The sequence below is a fragment of the Catharus ustulatus genome, chromosome 26 (assembly GCF_009819885.2).
Source record: "Catharus ustulatus isolate bCatUst1 chromosome 26, bCatUst1.pri.v2, whole genome shotgun sequence".
In the NCBI taxonomy this organism is placed as follows: Eukaryota; Metazoa; Chordata; class Aves; order Passeriformes; family Turdidae; genus Catharus; species Catharus ustulatus.
In genome coordinates, this window is record NC_046246.1 from 6,062,140 (window position 1) to 6,080,544 (window position 18,405).

Consider the following 18,405-nt stretch of genomic DNA (forward strand, 5'->3'; position numbering starts at 1 on the left):
GTAGAGCTGGGAGCTGCCCCTCTGCTGCCCTGCAAGCTGCCTAAAATTCTTCATTTTAACCACAAATTTCTGTTTTTTAGGCTAAAATCCTGGCCCACCACGAGGCTCTGCAGGGCAGGCTGCAGGAGCTGCTGAGCTGGGTGTCTGGCACCTCGGGGGCACTGGATGACAGCGATTTCCAGCAGGCCACTGATGCCAGCAGCTTGAGTCACTGCCTGCAGCACTACAGGGTAACCATGGCAATGCCCCTAATCCTCCAGCCTGATGAACTCCTGCCCTCTGCACAGAGGAGAAGCTTTTAATCCTGCTTTTCTCCCAGAGAGAGAAGGGTTTGCCCTTAGCTTGTGCTGCAGCAGGAGCTGTGCTGGGTGTTCTCTCAACTCTCTTGTTTCCATAATGGTTTGGTTGTTTGAAGCTGCTCCTGTGCAAGGGGAGATTGCTGTCAGGAATGAGGAGAGAGCTGCATGCTCTGGGAAGCTGCTCCCTCACACCTGCCCTGCTCTCCATCACCTCTACCATCCTTATCCATCCTTATCCTTAAAGATTATTTCCAAGTTTGGTGGTGGCAATCAGGGCACTGAAGGCTCTGAGAGCTGGTGGTGGCACATGGAGTCACTGTGGTTAGATCTGGGTCATGTTTAGACACAAGGGCAGCCCCACACACACCCAGGAAACCTCTTGGTGAGATCCCTCCAGCAGCTCACAGAGGGAAGTTGGAAAATCCCCGTGGTGAGACGCTCAGTGTTGTTTGGGGACAGTTTGGTGTTTCTGGAACACATTTCCTGTGGCTCCTGCAGATGGGAAGCAGTGCAGCACATCCCTGGCTGCATCATTTCACCTCTTTGACCTTTTCTGTCCCCTTCAGGAGCTGAAGGAGCCCCTTGCAGCCACCAAGGCTGAGCTGGACGCCGCCGCCTTCGATGTCCAGTTCCTCATCTCGGAGCACGCCCAGGATTTAACCCCCCAGCAGAGCAGGCAGCTGCTGAGGCTGCTCAACGAGCTGCAGAAATCCTTCAGGGACCTGTCAGAGCGTGTGACAGCACGGCTGGAGGTGCTGCAGGTCTGTCTCCAGCAAGTGGAGCAGACAGAGCAGGTGAAGCTTGTGAGACTTCTCCTCCCTGAAGCATTTCCCAGCCACAGGAGCAGGAGCTGAGGCACCTCCAGTTTGGGATTTCCCCTGCATGCCACTGCCAGTTCAGGAGTTCTCACTGCACATCATGAGCTTCCTCTAAAAGGCTTTCTTCTTCCTACCAGGCAGAATTTTGCTTTGCTCCCAAAATCCAAAGCTCTGCTGAGGTCTGGGTAGCAGTTCTCTGCTAAATATGGAATTGTTTGGGGCTGGGTGGAATAAACCCCCCAAAATCCCTGTGCAGAGGGGCCACCCAACACTTTGAATGTCCAATTTCCACTGCACACATCAAGCATTGCTGTCCCAAGGAAACAGCTGGCAAGGACAAAACCAAATCTTGCAGCCCCCACCACTGCATGGATCCTCTCATCCAAGACAGGATTAATGTGGTTTTTTATTAACAATTGCTGTCTGTAACTCTTGCCTGTCCTCTCTGGAGTGTGTGTGTGTGTATTAACCAGTTTGCTTTGCCTTTTCAGATTGAGTGTGCGCCCATCCTAACCCAGGAAGAACTCGCTTTGCAGCTGAAGAGCTCTTAAGAAGGCTCTTTCAATTTGCTTCTGTTGTTTTATCTTGTGACTGGGAGAAGCAGGCACAGTGTTTTGCACAAGTTTGTACATCACCTTGCTGAAATGCCCAGTGAAAAAACTCAAAAAGCTTTAATCCCCCCTGGCACAGGGGTGGCACAGGGACTCTCAGGTCACATCATGCTCAATTGCTCAAACAGGCGCTTCTGTGTTGTGCTCTGGCAGCAAAAAGAGGAGCTGGATCGGCTACAGAAACACTTTCCCTCTCCAGGGCTCCCTTTCCAACCCCAAATCATTAAAAAAAATTGATTTATTTGGGGTTGGGGCTCCACAGTGGTGCTGCCTCACCCAGGTCGTTGTTGCCTCTCATTCACTGAGTTTCTGCTGCTGTTTTAAAGTTTGTAAGGTGGAATGGAAAAGGCACAGAAACTCGTGGCTGAGTTTTCCTGGGAGAGCAGTGCAGCTCCACCTTGGAGCCCAACAGGAATGGTTTGAGACCTTGAATGGTGACAAAGCTGCCACCACCAGCAGGGACGTGGCACCAGCCACGGGGAGCGCCCGGAGAGCCGCAAAGTTTTCTGTACCACATCCTGCCCCTCCTGTAACCTCACCTTGCCTTTCAGCAGCGTGAGAGGAGGTGCAGGGCTGGTGCTGACTGTCCCCTGTTGTTCCCTGTGCCTGCAGACCCTGCAGGAGCAGCAGGCAGCCCGGGCTCAGAGCCTGGCCGAGCTGAGCCGCTGGCTGGGCCAGGCAGAGGACACGCTGGCACAGCAGCAGAGAGCAGGAGGGGACCTGCCTGCCTTGCAGCAGAGACAAAACCACGTTAAGGTCAGTGATATTTCAAATTTTGGAGGGCAGAGGGAGAGAGGTTTCACCCCAGAGCCTCATGGCATCGTGCACACAGGAGCTGCAGAGGAGCCTCCACAGCAGAGCCGCCTCCTTTGCCGGTGTCCTGAAGAGCACGGAGCAGTTTTTGGAGGAGAACAAAGCCAAGCTGGAGCCTGGGGAGCTGGCAGCGCTGCAGCAGGACCTGCAGCGTGCCAAGGAGCAGTACCAGTCCCTGCAGGAGAGGACAGAGGTGGCCCAGAAGGAGCTGGAGAGTGCTGTGAGTGCTGCAGTGCAGCAGGAGACTGAGAAGGTAACGGGGCAGGAGCTGCAGAGCTCCAGGCTTGGCTTGGGGGGGTCTGGGGTCCCTGCAGCCACCTGGGGGGTCCCTGCAGCCATCTGGGGGATGCACAGAGCAGTTTGTGGTTCCTTCCTGGCTGTTCCCCAGGTTTCCCCTGGATATTTCTATCGGGAAACACTTTGGGAGTTGTGGAGGGAATGGGGAGGGAAGGGTCCCTTACTCTGCCTTTGGGGTGACCCTGAATTGATGGTCAGTCACACCCCAGCCCTTTTGGGGTAAGCTGGGTTCTATCAGGATGAGAAATTCAATGTAGCAGCGAGGCTGAGTTTTTTCACAGCTTCTTTGCACCTTCCAGAGAGCCCCAAAGTCTCTGGAGGTGTCTCAGGCATTTGCTGAGGCAGGGAAACTCCTCGTTTTTTGTTTTTTTTTTTCTTCCTTCTGCTGATTTTTGTCTCCCTCCCCCGTGCAGCAGTTTGCTGAACATGCAAGAACTGGGTCATTCTTATCTGGAGCCTTTGTTCTTTCAGGTGAAAGCTGCCAAAGAGCTGGAGGAGAACAGCAATAAGATTGATTCCCTTTTGAGCTGGGTGGCATCGCTGGAGCAGAAGGGAGGGCTCCCGGAGTACAGACCACACCCTGCCGATCAAGGGACAGCAAAAAGCCCTGGGGATGTCCCCGATGGCCACGCTGTGGGAGCAGACAGTGCTGCTGAGAGCCTGGATGAGCAGTACGAGAGGCTGAAGGTCAGCACTGACCCCTCATCCCCCCAAAGCTGTGAGATGGGTCTGGCTCTGAGATGTGATTCTCCACGTGGGGGGAGGCTTCCTGCAGGAGATGCAGAATGTGTGGTGGGTGTGTGCCACAGCAAGGTGTAATCAGGGTCCAGAAGGTGCCATGGTGGCCACAGGAGGGGTCACTGCTGTGGGCAGAGCTCCTGGGATGGTCCCAGTTTTTTTCCCCACCCTGCTGAGTGCTTTGTCACAGAATCATGAAAAGGTTTGGGTTGGAAAAGACCTTAAAGATCATCCTGTTCCACCCCCTGCCATGGGCAGGACACCTTCCCTTAGACCAGGCTGCTCCAACCTGGCCTTGAACACTTCCAGGGCTGGCACAGCCACATCTGCAGGACACAAACCCTCAATCCCAAACCTGCAGGGCACAAACCCTCAATCCCAAACCTGCAGGACTCAAACCCTCAATCCCAAACCTGCAGGGCTCAAACCCTCAATCCCAAACCTGCAGGGCACAAACCCTCAATCCCAAACCTGCAGGACACAAACCCTCAATCCCAAACCTGCAGGACACAAACAAACCTGCAGGACACAAACCCTCAATCCCAAACCTGCAGGACAGGAACCCTCAATCCCAAACCTGCAGGACACAAACCCTCAATCCCAAACCTGCAGGACACAAACCCTCAATCCCAAACCTGCAGGGCATAAACCCTCAATCCCAAACCTGCAGGACTCAAACCCTCAATCCCAAACCTGCAGGACACAAACCCTCAATCCCACATCTGCAGGACACAAACCCTCAATCCCAAACCTGCAGGACACAAACCCTCAATCCCAAACCTGCAGGACACAGCCCCTCAATCCCAAACCTGCAGGACACAAACCCTCAATCCCAAACCTGCAGGACACAAACCCTCAATCCCAAACCTGCAGGACACAAGCCCTCAATCCCAAACCTGCAGGACACAAACCCTCAATCCCAAACCTGCAGGACCCTCAATCCCAAACCTACAGGACACAAACCCTCAATCCCAAACCTACAGGACACAAACCCTCAATCCCAAACCTGCAGGGCACAAACCCTCAATCCCACATCTGCAGGACACAAACCCTCAATCCCACATCTGCAGGAAACAAACCCTCAATCCCAAACCTGCAGGACCCTCAATCCCAAACCTCACCTTTGCTCCTGCATTTCCAGGCGCAGCACCAGGAGCTGCTGTCCCAGCAGCAGGACGTCATCCTGGCCACCCAGTCAGCTCAGGCCTTGCTGGACAAGCAGGGGCACAGCCTGGCAGGGGAGCAGCGTGCCCAGCTGCAGGCACAGCTGGCAGAGCTGCGGGAGCAGTACCCGGCGGCGCTGGCGCGCTCCGAGGCGCGGCTCAAACGCGTGCAGCTCCTGCGGGACGAGCTCCAGAAATTCCTTAGGGACCACAGCGAGTTCCAGGCCTGGCTGGAGCAGGCAGAGCAGGACCTGGAAGGGATGTACAAGGGGGGCAGTGAGCCTGACTCCCTCAGGCAGCTGCTGAAGCGCCAGGGCAGCTTCTCCGAGGATGTGATCTCCCACAAGGGCGATCTGCGCTTCGTCACCATGTCGGGGCAGAAGTTTCTGGATGGGGATGCTGAGGATGCTGAATCCCAGCTGGTGATGTCCAGGAGTGTGGTCAGGAGCAAGCTGGAGGATGCCACGCAGAGATACACCACGCTGCACTCCAAGGTACGGCCAGGGCTGCAGGCTGCACCCTTCTCCTTTGTCCCAGCTGCCTGCCTGGACTTCCAGGACATTTATAGATTGTATACCATCTATATACAATCTTGTATGCAAGGATTGTCTTCTTCAGGACTTGGGCAACACCCTTATCTTGCTGTTTGTCTGCATGTTATCCCTGATCATTCATTTAGCTTGTGGCAAGATTGATTTTTTAATTTTTTTTTTATTTTCTTGCCTTTTCCCATGGGTTGCTCAGCGCTTATGTGCATCCCTGCCACCTCTCCTCGCTCTTTTGCAGTGCTCCAAGCTGGGCTCCCACCTGAACACCTTGCTGGATCACTACCAGCAGTTCCAGGAGGTGGCAGAGTCTCTCAGGACGTGGCTGCAGGAGAGTGAGGCTGCCCTTGGGGAGCTGCTCTCCGAGACGGTTCCGTCGGACGTGGCCGTGCTGCAGCAGCAGCTCGCCAGCATCAAGGTACAGGGAATTCCTGGGAATTGTTGGAGCCTGGATGGGAATTTGGCAGCTCTGAGCAGGCAGCAGCAGGGAGGAGATTTGACCTGTTGGGTTTTTTTGGTGTTGAGGGTAAAGATTGTTGTGGTGCTGCAGTTCAGGTGGGGGCAGATTTTCCCATCATTTCTTAACAATTTAGTGACAAAGTGCAGAGGATCCCTCAGAGGGAACCCTGAGCTCCATGAGTGTGGGAATCCAGCTCTGATTTTGGTTTGTCCTGTGTGAAAACAGCAACTTCAGGGAGACCTGGCTGAGCACCAGGTGCCAGTGGAGAAGCTCCAGAAAGCAGCTCGGACCCTGCTGGACATCCAAGGGCAGCCAGCCCCAGACCATGGCCACATTCAGGAAACAACAGGTACAGAGCAAAGCAGTGCTGACAGGGAGGGTTGGGGAGAGTGAGAACAACCAGAGAAAACAAAGATTTTTGTGGAATTTTGGGGTGATCACATAGCAGGGAATCCTCAGGGTTTGTGTTTGCATTTAGGGAGGGACGCGGCCGCTCGCTGCTGAGTTTGGGGATTTGTCATCACTGAGAGTTTTGGGGGATCCAAAAGTGACCCTGGCTGCTCTCTGAGCACTTGGAGCTGTGTGCCACTGAGTGTCCTCTGTGCTGAACCCTGCAGGAGCCATCGTGAGCCGATTCCAGAGCCTCTCCCAGCAGATGTCGGAGCGCTCGGACCTGCTGCAGAAATCCCTCGCGCAGTCCCAGAGTGTGCAGGAGAGCCTGGAGAGCCTCCTGCAGTCGGTGGCTGACATTGAGAGGAGCCTGCAGAAGGACCAGCCAGCTGTACTCTCCTCTGCCTCCATCCAGGACTCGCTGGCCACGAGTGTGGTAAGGATGAGCCTCACCCCAAACAGCCCAGAGCGGCACCAGAGCCTTGAATTTGGCACCTCTGAACCCCAAATTGGGCACCTGAGCCTTGAACTGGGCACCTCTGAACCCCAAATTGGGCACCTGAGCTCCAGATTTGGCATCTGAACCCCAAACTGGGCACCTGAGCCTTGAATTGGGCACCTCTGAACCTCAAACTGGGCACCTGAGCATTGAATTTGGTATCTGAACCCCAGATTGGGCACCTGAACCTTGAATTAGGCACCTCTGAACCCCAAACTGGGCACCTGAGCTACAGATTTGGCACCTGAGCCTTGATTTTGTCACCTCTGAACCCCAAATTGGGCACCTGAGCTCCAGATTTGGCACCTGAGCCTTGAATTTGGCACCTCTGAACCTCAAATTTGGCACCTGAGCTCCAGATTTGGCATCTAAGCCTTGAATTTGGCATCTGAACCCCAAATTGGGCACCTGAGCCTTGAATTTGGCATCTAAGCCTTGAATTTGGCACCTCTGAACCTCAAATTTGGCTCCTAAGGGGCCCAGGTGCTCCAGGCAACTCGAATTTGGCACCTTTGAACCCCAAATTTGGGATTTTTTTGGGGTGCTTCAAGAAACCCCAAATTTGGCACCTCTAGGCCCTGGATGTGGCACTTGGGTCCCGAATTTGGCACCTCTGAGTTCCAAATGTGGCACCTGTAGGGCTCAGGTGCTCCAGGTAACCCCAAAATTTGGGGTTTTGGGGGGGCTCAGGTCATCCAGGAAGCCCCAAACTCCTGCACCATGCAGGTGGGGTTTAACTACTGAGTTCTGAAAGCACAAAAAAACCAAAAAAATAGAAAGGAATATGAGCAGAACCTTTTTATTTTCATTAAGGTGGGAAGGAACCTTAAAGATAAAATAATTCCAATAATTCCAATGCCCTGCCATGGGCAGGGACACTTTCCACTGGACCAGGTTGCACAATTTCCAAGGATGGGGCAGCTCCAGCATCTCTGGGCAAACTGTGCATGGTCACAGACTTGTTGAAAATCTTTTTTCTTTGCTGACAACATTTCAGACACAGGGAAAAACAGAACAGGTCAGAAAGGAGAGGAAAACTGGGATAAAAAATGATTTTTTCCCAATTCTAGTTGTGTCAAAGCAGCTCCTGAGGGCAGCCAGTTATCTCTACTCAAGAACCTTCTTTTAAAACCCCTCTTTTTGCTGATGTGCTCCCCACAGAAGCTGAAGCAGGACATTGCCAGGCAGAGGAGCTGCCTGGAAGCCACCAGGGAGATGGTGACACGATTCACCGCGGCCGCCGACAGCCCCGCGGCCTCTGCCCTGCAGGACAAGCTGGCCCAGGTGACAGAGCACTTTGGGAGGCTGTGCCAGCAGCAGCAGGAGAGGGAGGACACCCTCAAGGGGCTGCTGCCCAAGGTGGAGCAGTATGAGCAGCTGTGGGAGAGGCTGCAGCAGTTCACGGAGAGCAGGACGCGGATGTTGGCGTCGGGGAATCAGCCCGAGCGCGACATTGCTCACTTCTCCCAGCACATCCAGGTGAGGGAAATCCAGGGGGTGGCATTTCCCAGCAGCCAGGCTGCTTTTCTGATGGGGTCTGTGGCCAGGTTTTTAGGATCTAGTCCAGGATTTTAGCAGTTTAAGACTGCAGTCAGGGAGGGCGGTGCAGGATGTGACAGAGAGCTTGGAGGTCTTAGAGAATCTGGGATGGTTTGGGTTGGAAGGGATCATCTCATTCCAAGCCCCTCTCAGGGACAGGGACATTTTCACCAGACCAGGCTGCTCAGGGTTGCTTGGGCACGTTCAGGGGTGCTGTGGATTCTTCCCCCTGGCTTCCCACAGGGGTTGGTTCATCCACAGCCTCAGAAATGCTGGGAGGTGACAGAAACCACAAATCCAGACAGCTGTGCTGCAGGAGGGGTTGGTTTGGCTTGGTCTGAGGCTCCCCATCCCACCCCATCCCAGTCACCAGCACTGGGGAAAGTGGGAATTGCTCCTTCAGCTGCTCCAAGTGTTTGCTGAGCTGTGCCCAACATCTGGCACTGCCCACAGAGGGTCCCTCCAGGACGTGGCACTGCCCAGTTCACCCCCTCTGCTGCTGGGGAACACTGTCAGCATCACCCTTTGCTCTTGGCAGGAGCTGAACTCGGAGATGAGGCAGCACCAGGAGGATCTGGCCACCCTGGAGCAGCTGGCTGAGGAGCTGAGCTCCTGTGGCTTCACCCCCAGCACCTTCCAGCAGCAGGAGAAGCTGCAGAGCCTGAAGAAAGATTTCCTGCAGCTACAAAAGGTGGCAAAAGACAGGTGAGTGCCAGGGAGGGGAGCTGAACAAGACCCTTTGGAGATCTCCTTTCCAGCTCTTCCTGCTCCCTCCTCCCACTCCCAGGATCCTGAGGCAGCTCTGCTCCAGCTGACGCTTTAAAAAAAGCCTTGGCTGGGGGCGTTGTGAAAAATTCCTGGTGCTGCAGGAATCAGCTCTCAGTGTGGGCTGCCACTGCTCCATCCCAGAGCATCCTGCTGGGAGCATCAGGAGAGCAGCCTGGAGTGCCCTGGGATGGGGGTAGAAGGGAGTTTGAGCAAGGTCAGAGCAGCAGCATCCCCGGGAGTCACAGCTCTCCAAAATCCCTGTGAAATGCAGGGAAGGTGGTGGGGAAAAGCAGATGGAGCTCCCAAAAATCCCCAGAAATTCAGCTCTGTGCAGGCTGTGACTCCCAGCCAGGGCTGCCTTGTTCCTCCAGGATGGGCTGAATGGATGGAGCTGTGGGCAGGGAGGAGGGGCAGCACAGCCTGGGTTCCCCTGGGATGCAGGTGCCATCAATGAGCTCTGTCTTCCCAAAAATGTTGCTTTTCCTGGACAAAGATCCTGGCAGTGGTGGTCCCATGGCTGTTGGCAACCACTGGGGTGCCCAAAAGTGCCACCAGCCAGGATTTGAGGGCGTCAGCAGCAGGGCTGGCACTGGGTGCACCCCATTTTGTGCTGTTTCCAGGCAGCATCTAATAATAATAATAATTAAAAAAAACCAAGGGCTCCTACAGACACAGCCATGCTACATTCACAAGGGGGTAATTGCAATGCAGAGCACGAGCTCTGACTCTCTGAAACCTTTTCACTCCCAGAGAAAAGGATGCATCATCCTGCCAGGAGCAACTGGATGAGTTTCGGAATCTGGTTGGCGCCGTGAGGAAGTGGCTGAGGGAGAGCGAAGGCAAAATTCCTCCTGCTGAGACCTCCCTGGGCACCCAGGAGCTGCAGCAGCGCAGGCAGCAGATCCAGGTGGGCCAAGGGAGCTGGGATCAAGCTGGGAAAGCGTTGAAATGCTGGAATGTGAAAGAAACCCCAGCAAGCAGAGGACTGGGAGGTGATTTAGGGTCTCAGGAATCCCCAGTGTGCATCTCAGAGCAGGGAGGAGTGTGAGAGTTTCCTTGGGCACTGCCTGGTTTTCTGTCACTCCCTGTGCTGCTCTGGGTGGGATTTGGGAGTGGGAGACCCGAGCAGACTCATTTTTTTTGGGGTATTTCCTGTGGGAGATGTGGAAGGTGTCCCCCACAGCACAGGGATGTGACAGATGAGGATGAGCTGGGGTTGGGCTCAGAGGCAGAGCTGAGTCACAGCCTTGGGCTCTGCAGGGAGGGGGAGGAGGGATGTCCCCAGAATGGTGGGAGGGAGAAGGTTTCCTTCAACAGACCCATTAGTTGGGAAGAGCTTTTAGCTGTTTGATTCCCCTCCTGGCAAAAATAGATTTGTCACACCCACGTCCTGGTGCAGCCATCAGCTGTTCCCTGGGTGCTGTGTCCTGGTGTCACCACAGAGGGGACAGGCCAGGAAGGAAGGGCTGTGTGGCCTCCAACCCCAAACTTTGCTTTTGAGCAGGATCTGCTGGAGGAATGGAAGGGGAAGGGGCCCCAGGTGGAGGAGATTGGCCGCAGAGGGACCCTCCTGGAGACCCTGATCGTGGAGATCACGGCCCCCAACACCCCGCCCAAGGCAGGTGAGTTGTGGCCAGCACCCCTGAGGACAACTCTGCTGTCACCACTGCATCTTCTCTGAGCCTGCCTTGAGTAAAAAATGGGATTACAGTAATTTCACCATTATAAGCTGCACTATTTTCACTAAAATTTTGGTCTGAACCCAAAGTGCGGCTTTTAATCAGGTGTGGCTGATATATGGACAAAGAATGAAAAGTTGCTGTTTTAGTTTAGAGGACAGGTGTCTGCTGAGAAAGGCAGGAGCTTCTCTTTGAAATGGAGAATGTAAACCCCCTCCCTCCAAATTATTATCATTTTGAAATTAAGGGGCTTTCAGGCAAAGATATGGGAATAGGAATAACAGTTCTTTACTAGGGAAATTAAAATAGAAATCCAGCACTACAAAGAACAAACCCAAGCCCTGCCAGAGTCAGAATCCAAGCTGACAGCCGTCAGTCAGGCAGGGTGTTGGCAGCAGTCCCATCCCATGGTGGCTGCATCCTCCTGCAGTGACAGATGTGGCTCAGTTGGAGCAGTGCTCCTGTACAAGGTGCAGTTCCCTCCCAAGCTCCAGGGATGATGTGGAAGGGTCTGGTTTTCCTCTGGGATCCAGTGGGAAAGGCTGCTCTGATGTTCCAAATCTCAGTTTTTATCTTGGTAAGAAATGTTTGGCTCTTCCCCCTGGCTGGAGCAACTCCCAATGGGATGCAGTAATTTTATCAGTCCCACAGTGGGACTCAATGGCCATGAGCAGAAAATGACTGGCTGGAGGAAGGATGGGTTGTGAAAAGATAAAGAACACTGCCCCAGCTGGTTTATAAACCATGGCCATGAACAGGAGATATCCCATGAGATAAAGAACACTGCCCCAGCTGGTTTATAAACCATGGCCATGAACAGGAGATATCCCATGAGATAAAGAACACTGCCCCAGCTGGTTTCAATGGATGCCCATTAGCAGAATATCTCCCACAGAGATCAGGATCACTGCCCCACCCTCAGCAGATGTTGATAGAACAGACACCTTTGATCACACTCTGTATTATAATGTGCAGTTTATAATCAGGTGCAGTTTATATATGGACAAAGAATGAAAAGTTGCTGGCACCCAGAAGTGCAGTTTTGGTGTTCTGAGTATCATGGGGCTCAGCCCAGTGGTTGAGTCGCTGATGCTCATTGCTTTAATGCATCATCCTAATTTAGCTTAATGAATTGTAGCCTAACGAGCTCTGAATTCCCTGTGTTTGCTGCAGGGACACATATCAGTCTCTGATAGAGCTTGGGAGCTCATGGAAGTGGCTCCTGCTCTCTCCTGCTGATGTTCTTCAGCCTCCTGAGGGCTGGAGTGTTTTAATCAACCTCCAGCATTTGGGTTTCATATCTGGATGACATTTGGGGCTGCAATAGTCAGATGTGATTTACTGGTCTCCCTTTTGGCTTCCAGTCTGTGAAGCAATGAGATTATGTCTGGTTCATTTGGAAACCAGCTCTGAGATGTCTTCCAGCCTGTGAGAACAAGGACTCTCATCACTGATGGGAATTCACAGGAATTTATGGTCTGGATATGTTTGTTAGGATTGAATTCATGAGCAGTTCTATGGAAAACCATCAGGAGAAGTGAGGAGAGGCTTGTGGGTGACCAAAGGTGCAGCCCTTTATGTCCATAAAAGCTTTAAACTGGTTGGAAAAGAGAGACTTGCCTGGAAATGCGAATCTGCCTGTGGTTGTGACATCCAGAGAAGGGACACTGGTGCATCCTGCACCTCTGGGCAAAGAGAGCATGAGCACAGGGCTGGTTTGAGGAGTTCCATCCCATTAAAAAAGGAGGATATGGGGGAATTTTTATTGGGTGTAATTCACAAAATGATGCCAAGACCCCTGTGGTCCCCAGTACTGCAGCACAGGGTCCCTGCTCTCTGGGTGATGTTGGGATCCTGGCAGAGCTGCCCAGCTCCAGAAGCTCCAGAAAGGCAGGAGTAGCTCCAGGAAAGTGAGGGCAGCAGCAGGAGGGGACACAAAGGGAGTGCAGACCAAAGGAATGCCCAGTGCTGGGCAGGTGGGTGGTGGAGCCCTGGTTGGCTCTTGGTGGTCCCTCATGCAGCAGCCACTCATCACTTGCTTTCTGTGGCTTTTCTTTTTGGTCCCTGGTGGGATTTACCAAGAGCAGAGAGTGCTAACATTTAGCAGTGTCTCAGAAAGTTCACATCAGCCAGCAGAGAAAGACCAGAGGCCTTATTTGATGAGTTCCACAAGAATCTTTATTTCATGCCAAGGGTGGTCAAGCAGGGATCTCTCAGAATCATATTTATGGGTTCAGGGGGGATTCAAACTACAACCAATAAAAGTTTATACAAAGAACAGCATCCAATCTAAGTGAGAAGTTCTAAAGGTGAACTGACCAATTACACAAACTAATTTCTAACCAATTATCTTCCAAAGTGTTAGAGAGTGACCAAATTCTTAAGGAATTTGGCTCAACCTTGGAATCTAGGATACCTTATCTATTATAGCAAGTTCCAGGGGAAGATGGCTTTGGAGGAATTGTATCATCCACAGCTGTCTGCATCCCAAACACTTCTGTCTTGTCCCTCTTGTCCCTCTGGTCCCTGTCCCCTCTCAGGTGCCACCCTGCCCTCTCCAGGAGGCTCAGCAGGCAGCGTGAACGGATACCACACATGCAAAGGTGAGCTTGTGTCACATCCCCCTGTCCCTTTTTTGTCCAATCTCTGGGAACACAAACCCCAAATGGGACACCCTCAGCATCCCAGCAGATGGGAAATGAGCTTGGCAATGGGTTGGGAATTCTCAGCTGCAGCCATGGAGGGTGGAGGTCGGGCTGAAGGACAGAGAGGGAGTGGCAGCACCCTGACACCTCAGGTGCTGTTAGGAGCTGATAAATGGGAGATCATTTGAAGGCCTGCAATAAAATTTATTGGTTCTGTGGGATTATAACAACATCCAACCCTCCAGTTTGAAGAGCAGTTTTAATTACTGCCCCTTATCTGCTGTTAGTTGGAGATAATAGGTGCAGAAAAATGGCTTCAAATCTCAGTGCCAAATTATTTAACCTTGTATTAGCAAGGTTTGTATTATGGAAAAGGGGGCTCAGTTTGCATCAGGCTCACAAACAGAGAGCTTTGTTTGTAAACTGTCACAGGGCATAGAGGGGGACAAGTGGAAAATCCCTTGTGGCAGGAGAGGTGAGGATGATGGGCAGAGCTTGGTAGAGAGCTGAGATGAGGAGTCTGGACAGAGCCTGGTAGAGAGCTGAGATGATGAGGAGTCTGTGCCTGGAGGAGACTTCAGGAGGCTGCAGATGGCAGGCAGGATGGTCAGGACAAACTGAGAGATCTCTAAAGCCAGGTTTTGGAATTTGTGGTTTATTGCAAAGGGCCCTGCCTGGAGCTGCAGCCACAGCTCAGAGCAGGGCAGGGAGAGAGTAAAGAATAATAGAGCAAGGGGTGAGAGGGTGGTAAGAGAGGGAAGTAAGAGGGAAAAGGTGAGAGCTGAGAGGAAGAGCAGGAGCTAGGAGAGCTAAAAGTAAGAGCCAGAACTAAGAGAGAGAAGTTCCTGTTACAATACAATAAATCTTCTTCTGTGTTGAATATTCTAATTTCCACTAACCAATCTAATACAAGGTACAAATCCTATAGCAGGGCACTGAGAGAGTGGGGAGTGAGAGAAAGAGGTAAGAGTGTGGTAAAAGAGAGAGAGCTCAGAGAGCCAAGAGCATGGTAAGAGGAAAAGCTCAGAGTTCAGAGGGCTCAGAGAACGAGGTTCCTGTTACAACACCATAAATCTTCTTCTGTGTTGAATATTCTCATTTCCACTGACCAATCTAACACAAGATACAAATCCTATAGCAGGGCACTGAGAGAGTGGGGGGTGAGAGAAAGAGGTAAGAGTGTGGTAAAAGAGAGAGAGCTCAGAGAGCCAAGAGCATGGTAAGAGGAAAAGCTCAGAGAGTTCAGAGGGCTCAGAGAGTGAGGTTCCTGTTACAACACCATAAATCTTCTTCTGTGTTGAATGTTCTCATTTCCACTGACCAATCTAACACAAGATACAAATCCTATAGCAGGGCACTAAGAGAGTGGGGGTGAGAGAAAGAGGTAAGAGTGTGGTAAGAGAGAGCTAAGAGAGCAAGGTTCCCATTACAATACCATAAATCTTCTTCTGTGTTGAATATTCTCATTTCCACTAACCAATCTAACACAAGATACAAATCCTACAACATTTACATCCAGCCTATAAGAATCATTGCATTACCACACTGTGTCACACTTTAAATTTCTTTTTGGACCCCTTCTGCCAGGCCAGCAGGGTCTTCTCTGACCTTTGGACTGTCTGCAAACAGAGAGAATTGTTTCAAGAGGGGATTGCTTTCAGCTGGCCATTCTGTTGTTTTCTTTTTATTTAGTAACTCAAAGATGTCTTTCATTTCAATCTCCTTTAGGGTTTCCATATTCTCAGAACATTTTGCCAGGCAATCCTATTTATAAAGTTTTCCCAACATGGGAAAGCTCTTTCCCTGGGGCTGGGTGAGCACCCTCAGGGTGAGCTGCAGGAGTGGGGGCAGCGCTGCTGACCCCAGGTTGGATTTTTTGGGCGCAGATCTGACGGAGATCCAGTGCGACGTGTCGGACGTGGCGCGGCGGTACCAGGCGCTGGGCACGGCGCTGCAGGAGCGCCAGCAGCAGCTCTCAGCCATGCTGGACAGCATGCAGCAGGTGCAGGAGGAGGCCAGCTCCATGCTCAGGTGGTTGGAGTCCAAGGAAAAGACTCTGTCCGAGCTGGATGCCTCCTCCTCACCCACCAAAACGGAGACCATGAGAGCCCAAGCTGAGCACAACAAGGTGATTTCTCTTTTTTGGGAGCATCAAATCACAAACTAGCCCTGAAAGATCATCCTGGTCCATCCCTCTGTGCATCCCCACAAAGATCCCAGAGATGTGCTGAATTGCACAGAATTGCTCACAAGGGTTTGCCCCCAGTTTGCCCAAATCAGGAATTCCAGGCAGAGCCATGGAGCAGCAGCCCAAAGTTCCCCTTTGCTTTTAGACCTGGTGATGTCGGGCTGAGGGAAAAGAGATTATTTGGAGCCCTTGCTGCAGCTTCTCCTGGAAATTCCCAGCCTTTCCCTGCCCTTGCAACCAAATTAGCTCACAATATTGCTAAAAAATTGATTTAATTAAAGGGCAAAGAACAGAAATTATCCAGCTTGGAGCTGCTGCTTCATTTCTGCTGAGTGATTCTTCTGCCCTGCATCAAAATCATTCTTTTCCAGGCATTTCTGGCTGAATTGGAACAGAATTCTGGCAAGATCCAGAAGGTAAAGGAAGCACTTTCTGGCTTGCTGGAGAAATATCCAGATTCACCAGAAGCAGCGAACTGGAAGAAGATGCAGGAAGACCTGAGTAAGTGCCTGGAGCATTAATGAGGCTTCTGTCTCCAAATAATCCTTTTCTCTCTCCAAACATCACGTTAGACGTGGCTCAGGAGCGTGGGGCGATCCCAAAGTCACGCCAGAGCAGAGTCACTTCTAATTAAAATTCAGTAAACAGCAAACCCATCTCTGAGCTGTCTGGTGTGGAAGGTGTTCCTGAGATGAGCACTGTCATGATTAATGAAATCTCTGTGATGGATGTGGATTTTAAAGGATTGCCTCCTTAAATTGCTTCTTAAAAGAAAAAAAAAAAATGGAGGGGAAAAATGTGTTAGCGGCGCAGGTTGATTATTTTGATTAAAAGCTTCACTGCTTGATATAAAATTCCAGTCATTACTGAGGCTATCCTAGGTAATTAAGTGTTGACTAAACAAGGTTGTGTGTTCAAAAAGAAGCCCAGAGATTCCCTTCTTTGAAGTAGCAGGAGGTCTGAGTGTGCTGAGTGAGGACAGGCACACATGAGAGTATCCTGATTTTGGGGATGTGAGAAGGCTCAGCCCAGCTCAGCCCAGCTCATGGCAGTAATGACTAAAACACAGAAATCCTCCTTGCAAGGTTTTCTCCTCAGAGCTTCCAGAGATTCCAAATTCTTTATAGATTTGGGTAGTGGCTTATTAGATGGAAAGTGGACAGAGCCACGCTGGTTTTATTGGAAAACAGAGACATTTCCCATTGGTAAAACCATGGGGAGGGGAAAATCACCTTGGTGATGGAGGGGTGGGCTTGAGCACAGAGCCAACAGAGGTTTGGTGTTCAGACTGCAGGTGGGAGAGGGCCAGCCAGGCCACAGCAGCACGGCAGCAGAAGCTGGAGGAGTCAGCAACCCAGCTGGCCACGTTCCAGGCTGCTGAAGCCCAGCTGAGGCCGTGGCTGATGGAGAAGGAGCTGATGATGAGCGTGCTGGGCCCCCTCTCCATCGACCCCAACATGCTGAACGCTCAGAAGCAGCAGGTGCAGGTGAGTGCCTGGTCCAGGAGGGGGGTGCAAGGCTGGGCTTGTCTTGTGAGCCCTCTGAGCCCAAAGCCCACTGAGCCCAAAGTGCTGTGAGTAACCTGGAGAGGGTGCAGTGCTCAGCTCCCTTCCCGCTCTGCATTGACTCACCAGTGAATCACTTGGCCCCTCTTGGAGAGTGAAATTGCTTTCAGCAGTGCTGATGCTCTGCAGGACTTGCTAATGCTGCCCCTCTGCCTGCCAGCCTGGCCCTTCCATTCCTCCTAACAAGGCTGGAAGCAGCCACATCGTGGAGCAGAAAAGCCCCAGTGGAGATAATTAGGTTTGCATCTCATCCAAGTGGTTTGTGCTGCATTACAGGACAAATAAGAGAGAGAGCAAAGTCCTGGAGTCACAGACCCCTCCCAGCTCTTTCACCTCCAAGGTCACAGTAAATCCTGGGCTACCCAACTGCTGTCCCACCCCAGGGCCTGTTCCTGCTGATTCCAAGGGCTGGATAAAGCCCCTGGAGGTCTGGTTTGTTTTGACTGTGTGTACTCGGAGCTGTCAGTTTTATGCAAACATTTTTATGTTATTTCTGTTCCAGTTTATGCTGAAGGAATTCGAAGCTCGCCGACAGCAGCACGAGCAGCTCAACCAGGCAGCTCAGAGCATCCTGAGTGGCCCTGGAGATGTTTCCCCATCCACCAGCCAGGTGCAGGATGAGCTCCAAGGGGTCAACCAGAAATGGTCCGAGCTCACGGAGCGCCTCAACTCCCGCTCCAGCCAGATTGACCAAGCCATAGTAAAGAGCACCCAGTACCAGGAGCTTCTCCAGGGCCTCTCAGAGAAGGTGAAAGCTGTTGGGCAGCGCCTGAGCAGCCAGTCTGCCATCAGCACCCAGCCTGACGCCGTCAAACAGCAGCTGGAGGAGACCAGCGAGATCCGCTCGGACCTGGAGCAGCTGGAAGAGGAGATCTCAGAGGCTCAGACCCTCTGTGATGACCTCTCTGTCCTGATTGGGGAGCAGTACCTCAAAGATGAGCTGAGGAAACGTCTGGAGACGGTGGCACTTCCCCTCAAAGGGCTGGAAGATCTGGCAGGTGAGAGAGGAGGAGTTGCCTAAGAGATGTTGGGATGTCAAACTCCAGCCCTGCTCTTTGCCAAAGGGTTCTCCCATCACTGGGTTTGTAAGAATAATAGGGGAGGCACCATTTATCACTTTGTAGGGTGGGATCAGGCATGGGAGAGTTCCAGCTCCAGAAATGCCTGAGCCTGGGGTGGGAGCAGAGGTGTTAACCTTGCTGATGTGGCTCTGACCAGGCAGGGTGACACATGCTTGGAAAAAAAAAAAAACAGGTTACTAAATTCAGATTGGGGCATGAAGAAACCCCAGTGGCCACCCTCTGATCTTGGGATTCTTCTGGTTTTGAGAGGTTACATTTAGAGAGCTGAGACTTCTGCATTACCACTGCCTCTTACTACTTCAGAAA

The 18,405-nt window shown here is 52.1% G+C and overlaps 1 protein-coding gene across 28 annotated transcripts in view; it reads left to right on the plus strand.

Moving 5' to 3' along the window:
- Positions 1 to 18,405, plus strand: part of MACF1 (microtubule actin crosslinking factor 1) — a 151,688-nt gene that overhangs the window by 73,224 nt on the left and 60,059 nt on the right. For 23 of the 28 annotated variants that reach the window (XM_033080489.2, XM_033080486.2, XM_033080495.2 and 20 more), the window contains 18 exons: positions 81 to 230; positions 866 to 1,093; positions 2,341 to 2,484; positions 2,561 to 2,794; positions 3,310 to 3,525; positions 4,718 to 5,233; positions 5,526 to 5,702; positions 5,970 to 6,093; positions 6,362 to 6,570; positions 7,795 to 8,112; positions 8,711 to 8,877; positions 9,691 to 9,847; positions 10,445 to 10,562; positions 13,160 to 13,222; positions 15,151 to 15,392; positions 15,824 to 15,953; positions 16,740 to 16,939; positions 17,520 to 18,015. In XM_033080489.2, coding sequence (XP_032936380.1) covers positions 81 to 230; positions 866 to 1,093; positions 2,341 to 2,484; positions 2,561 to 2,794; positions 3,310 to 3,525; positions 4,718 to 5,233; positions 5,526 to 5,702; positions 5,970 to 6,093; positions 6,362 to 6,570; positions 7,795 to 8,112; positions 8,711 to 8,877; positions 9,691 to 9,847; positions 10,445 to 10,562; positions 13,160 to 13,222; positions 15,151 to 15,392; positions 15,824 to 15,953; positions 16,740 to 16,939; positions 17,520 to 18,015 — 3,889 coding nt within the window. The remainder of the gene's footprint in view (positions 1 to 80; positions 231 to 865; positions 1,094 to 2,340; positions 2,485 to 2,560; positions 2,795 to 3,309; positions 3,526 to 4,717; positions 5,234 to 5,525; positions 5,703 to 5,969; positions 6,094 to 6,361; positions 6,571 to 7,794; positions 8,113 to 8,710; positions 8,878 to 9,690; positions 9,848 to 10,444; positions 10,563 to 13,159; positions 13,223 to 15,150; positions 15,393 to 15,823; positions 15,954 to 16,739; positions 16,940 to 17,519; positions 18,016 to 18,405) is intronic. The other 5 variants (XM_033080499.2, XM_033080500.2, XM_033080501.2 and 2 more) reach the window with 1 other exon arrangement.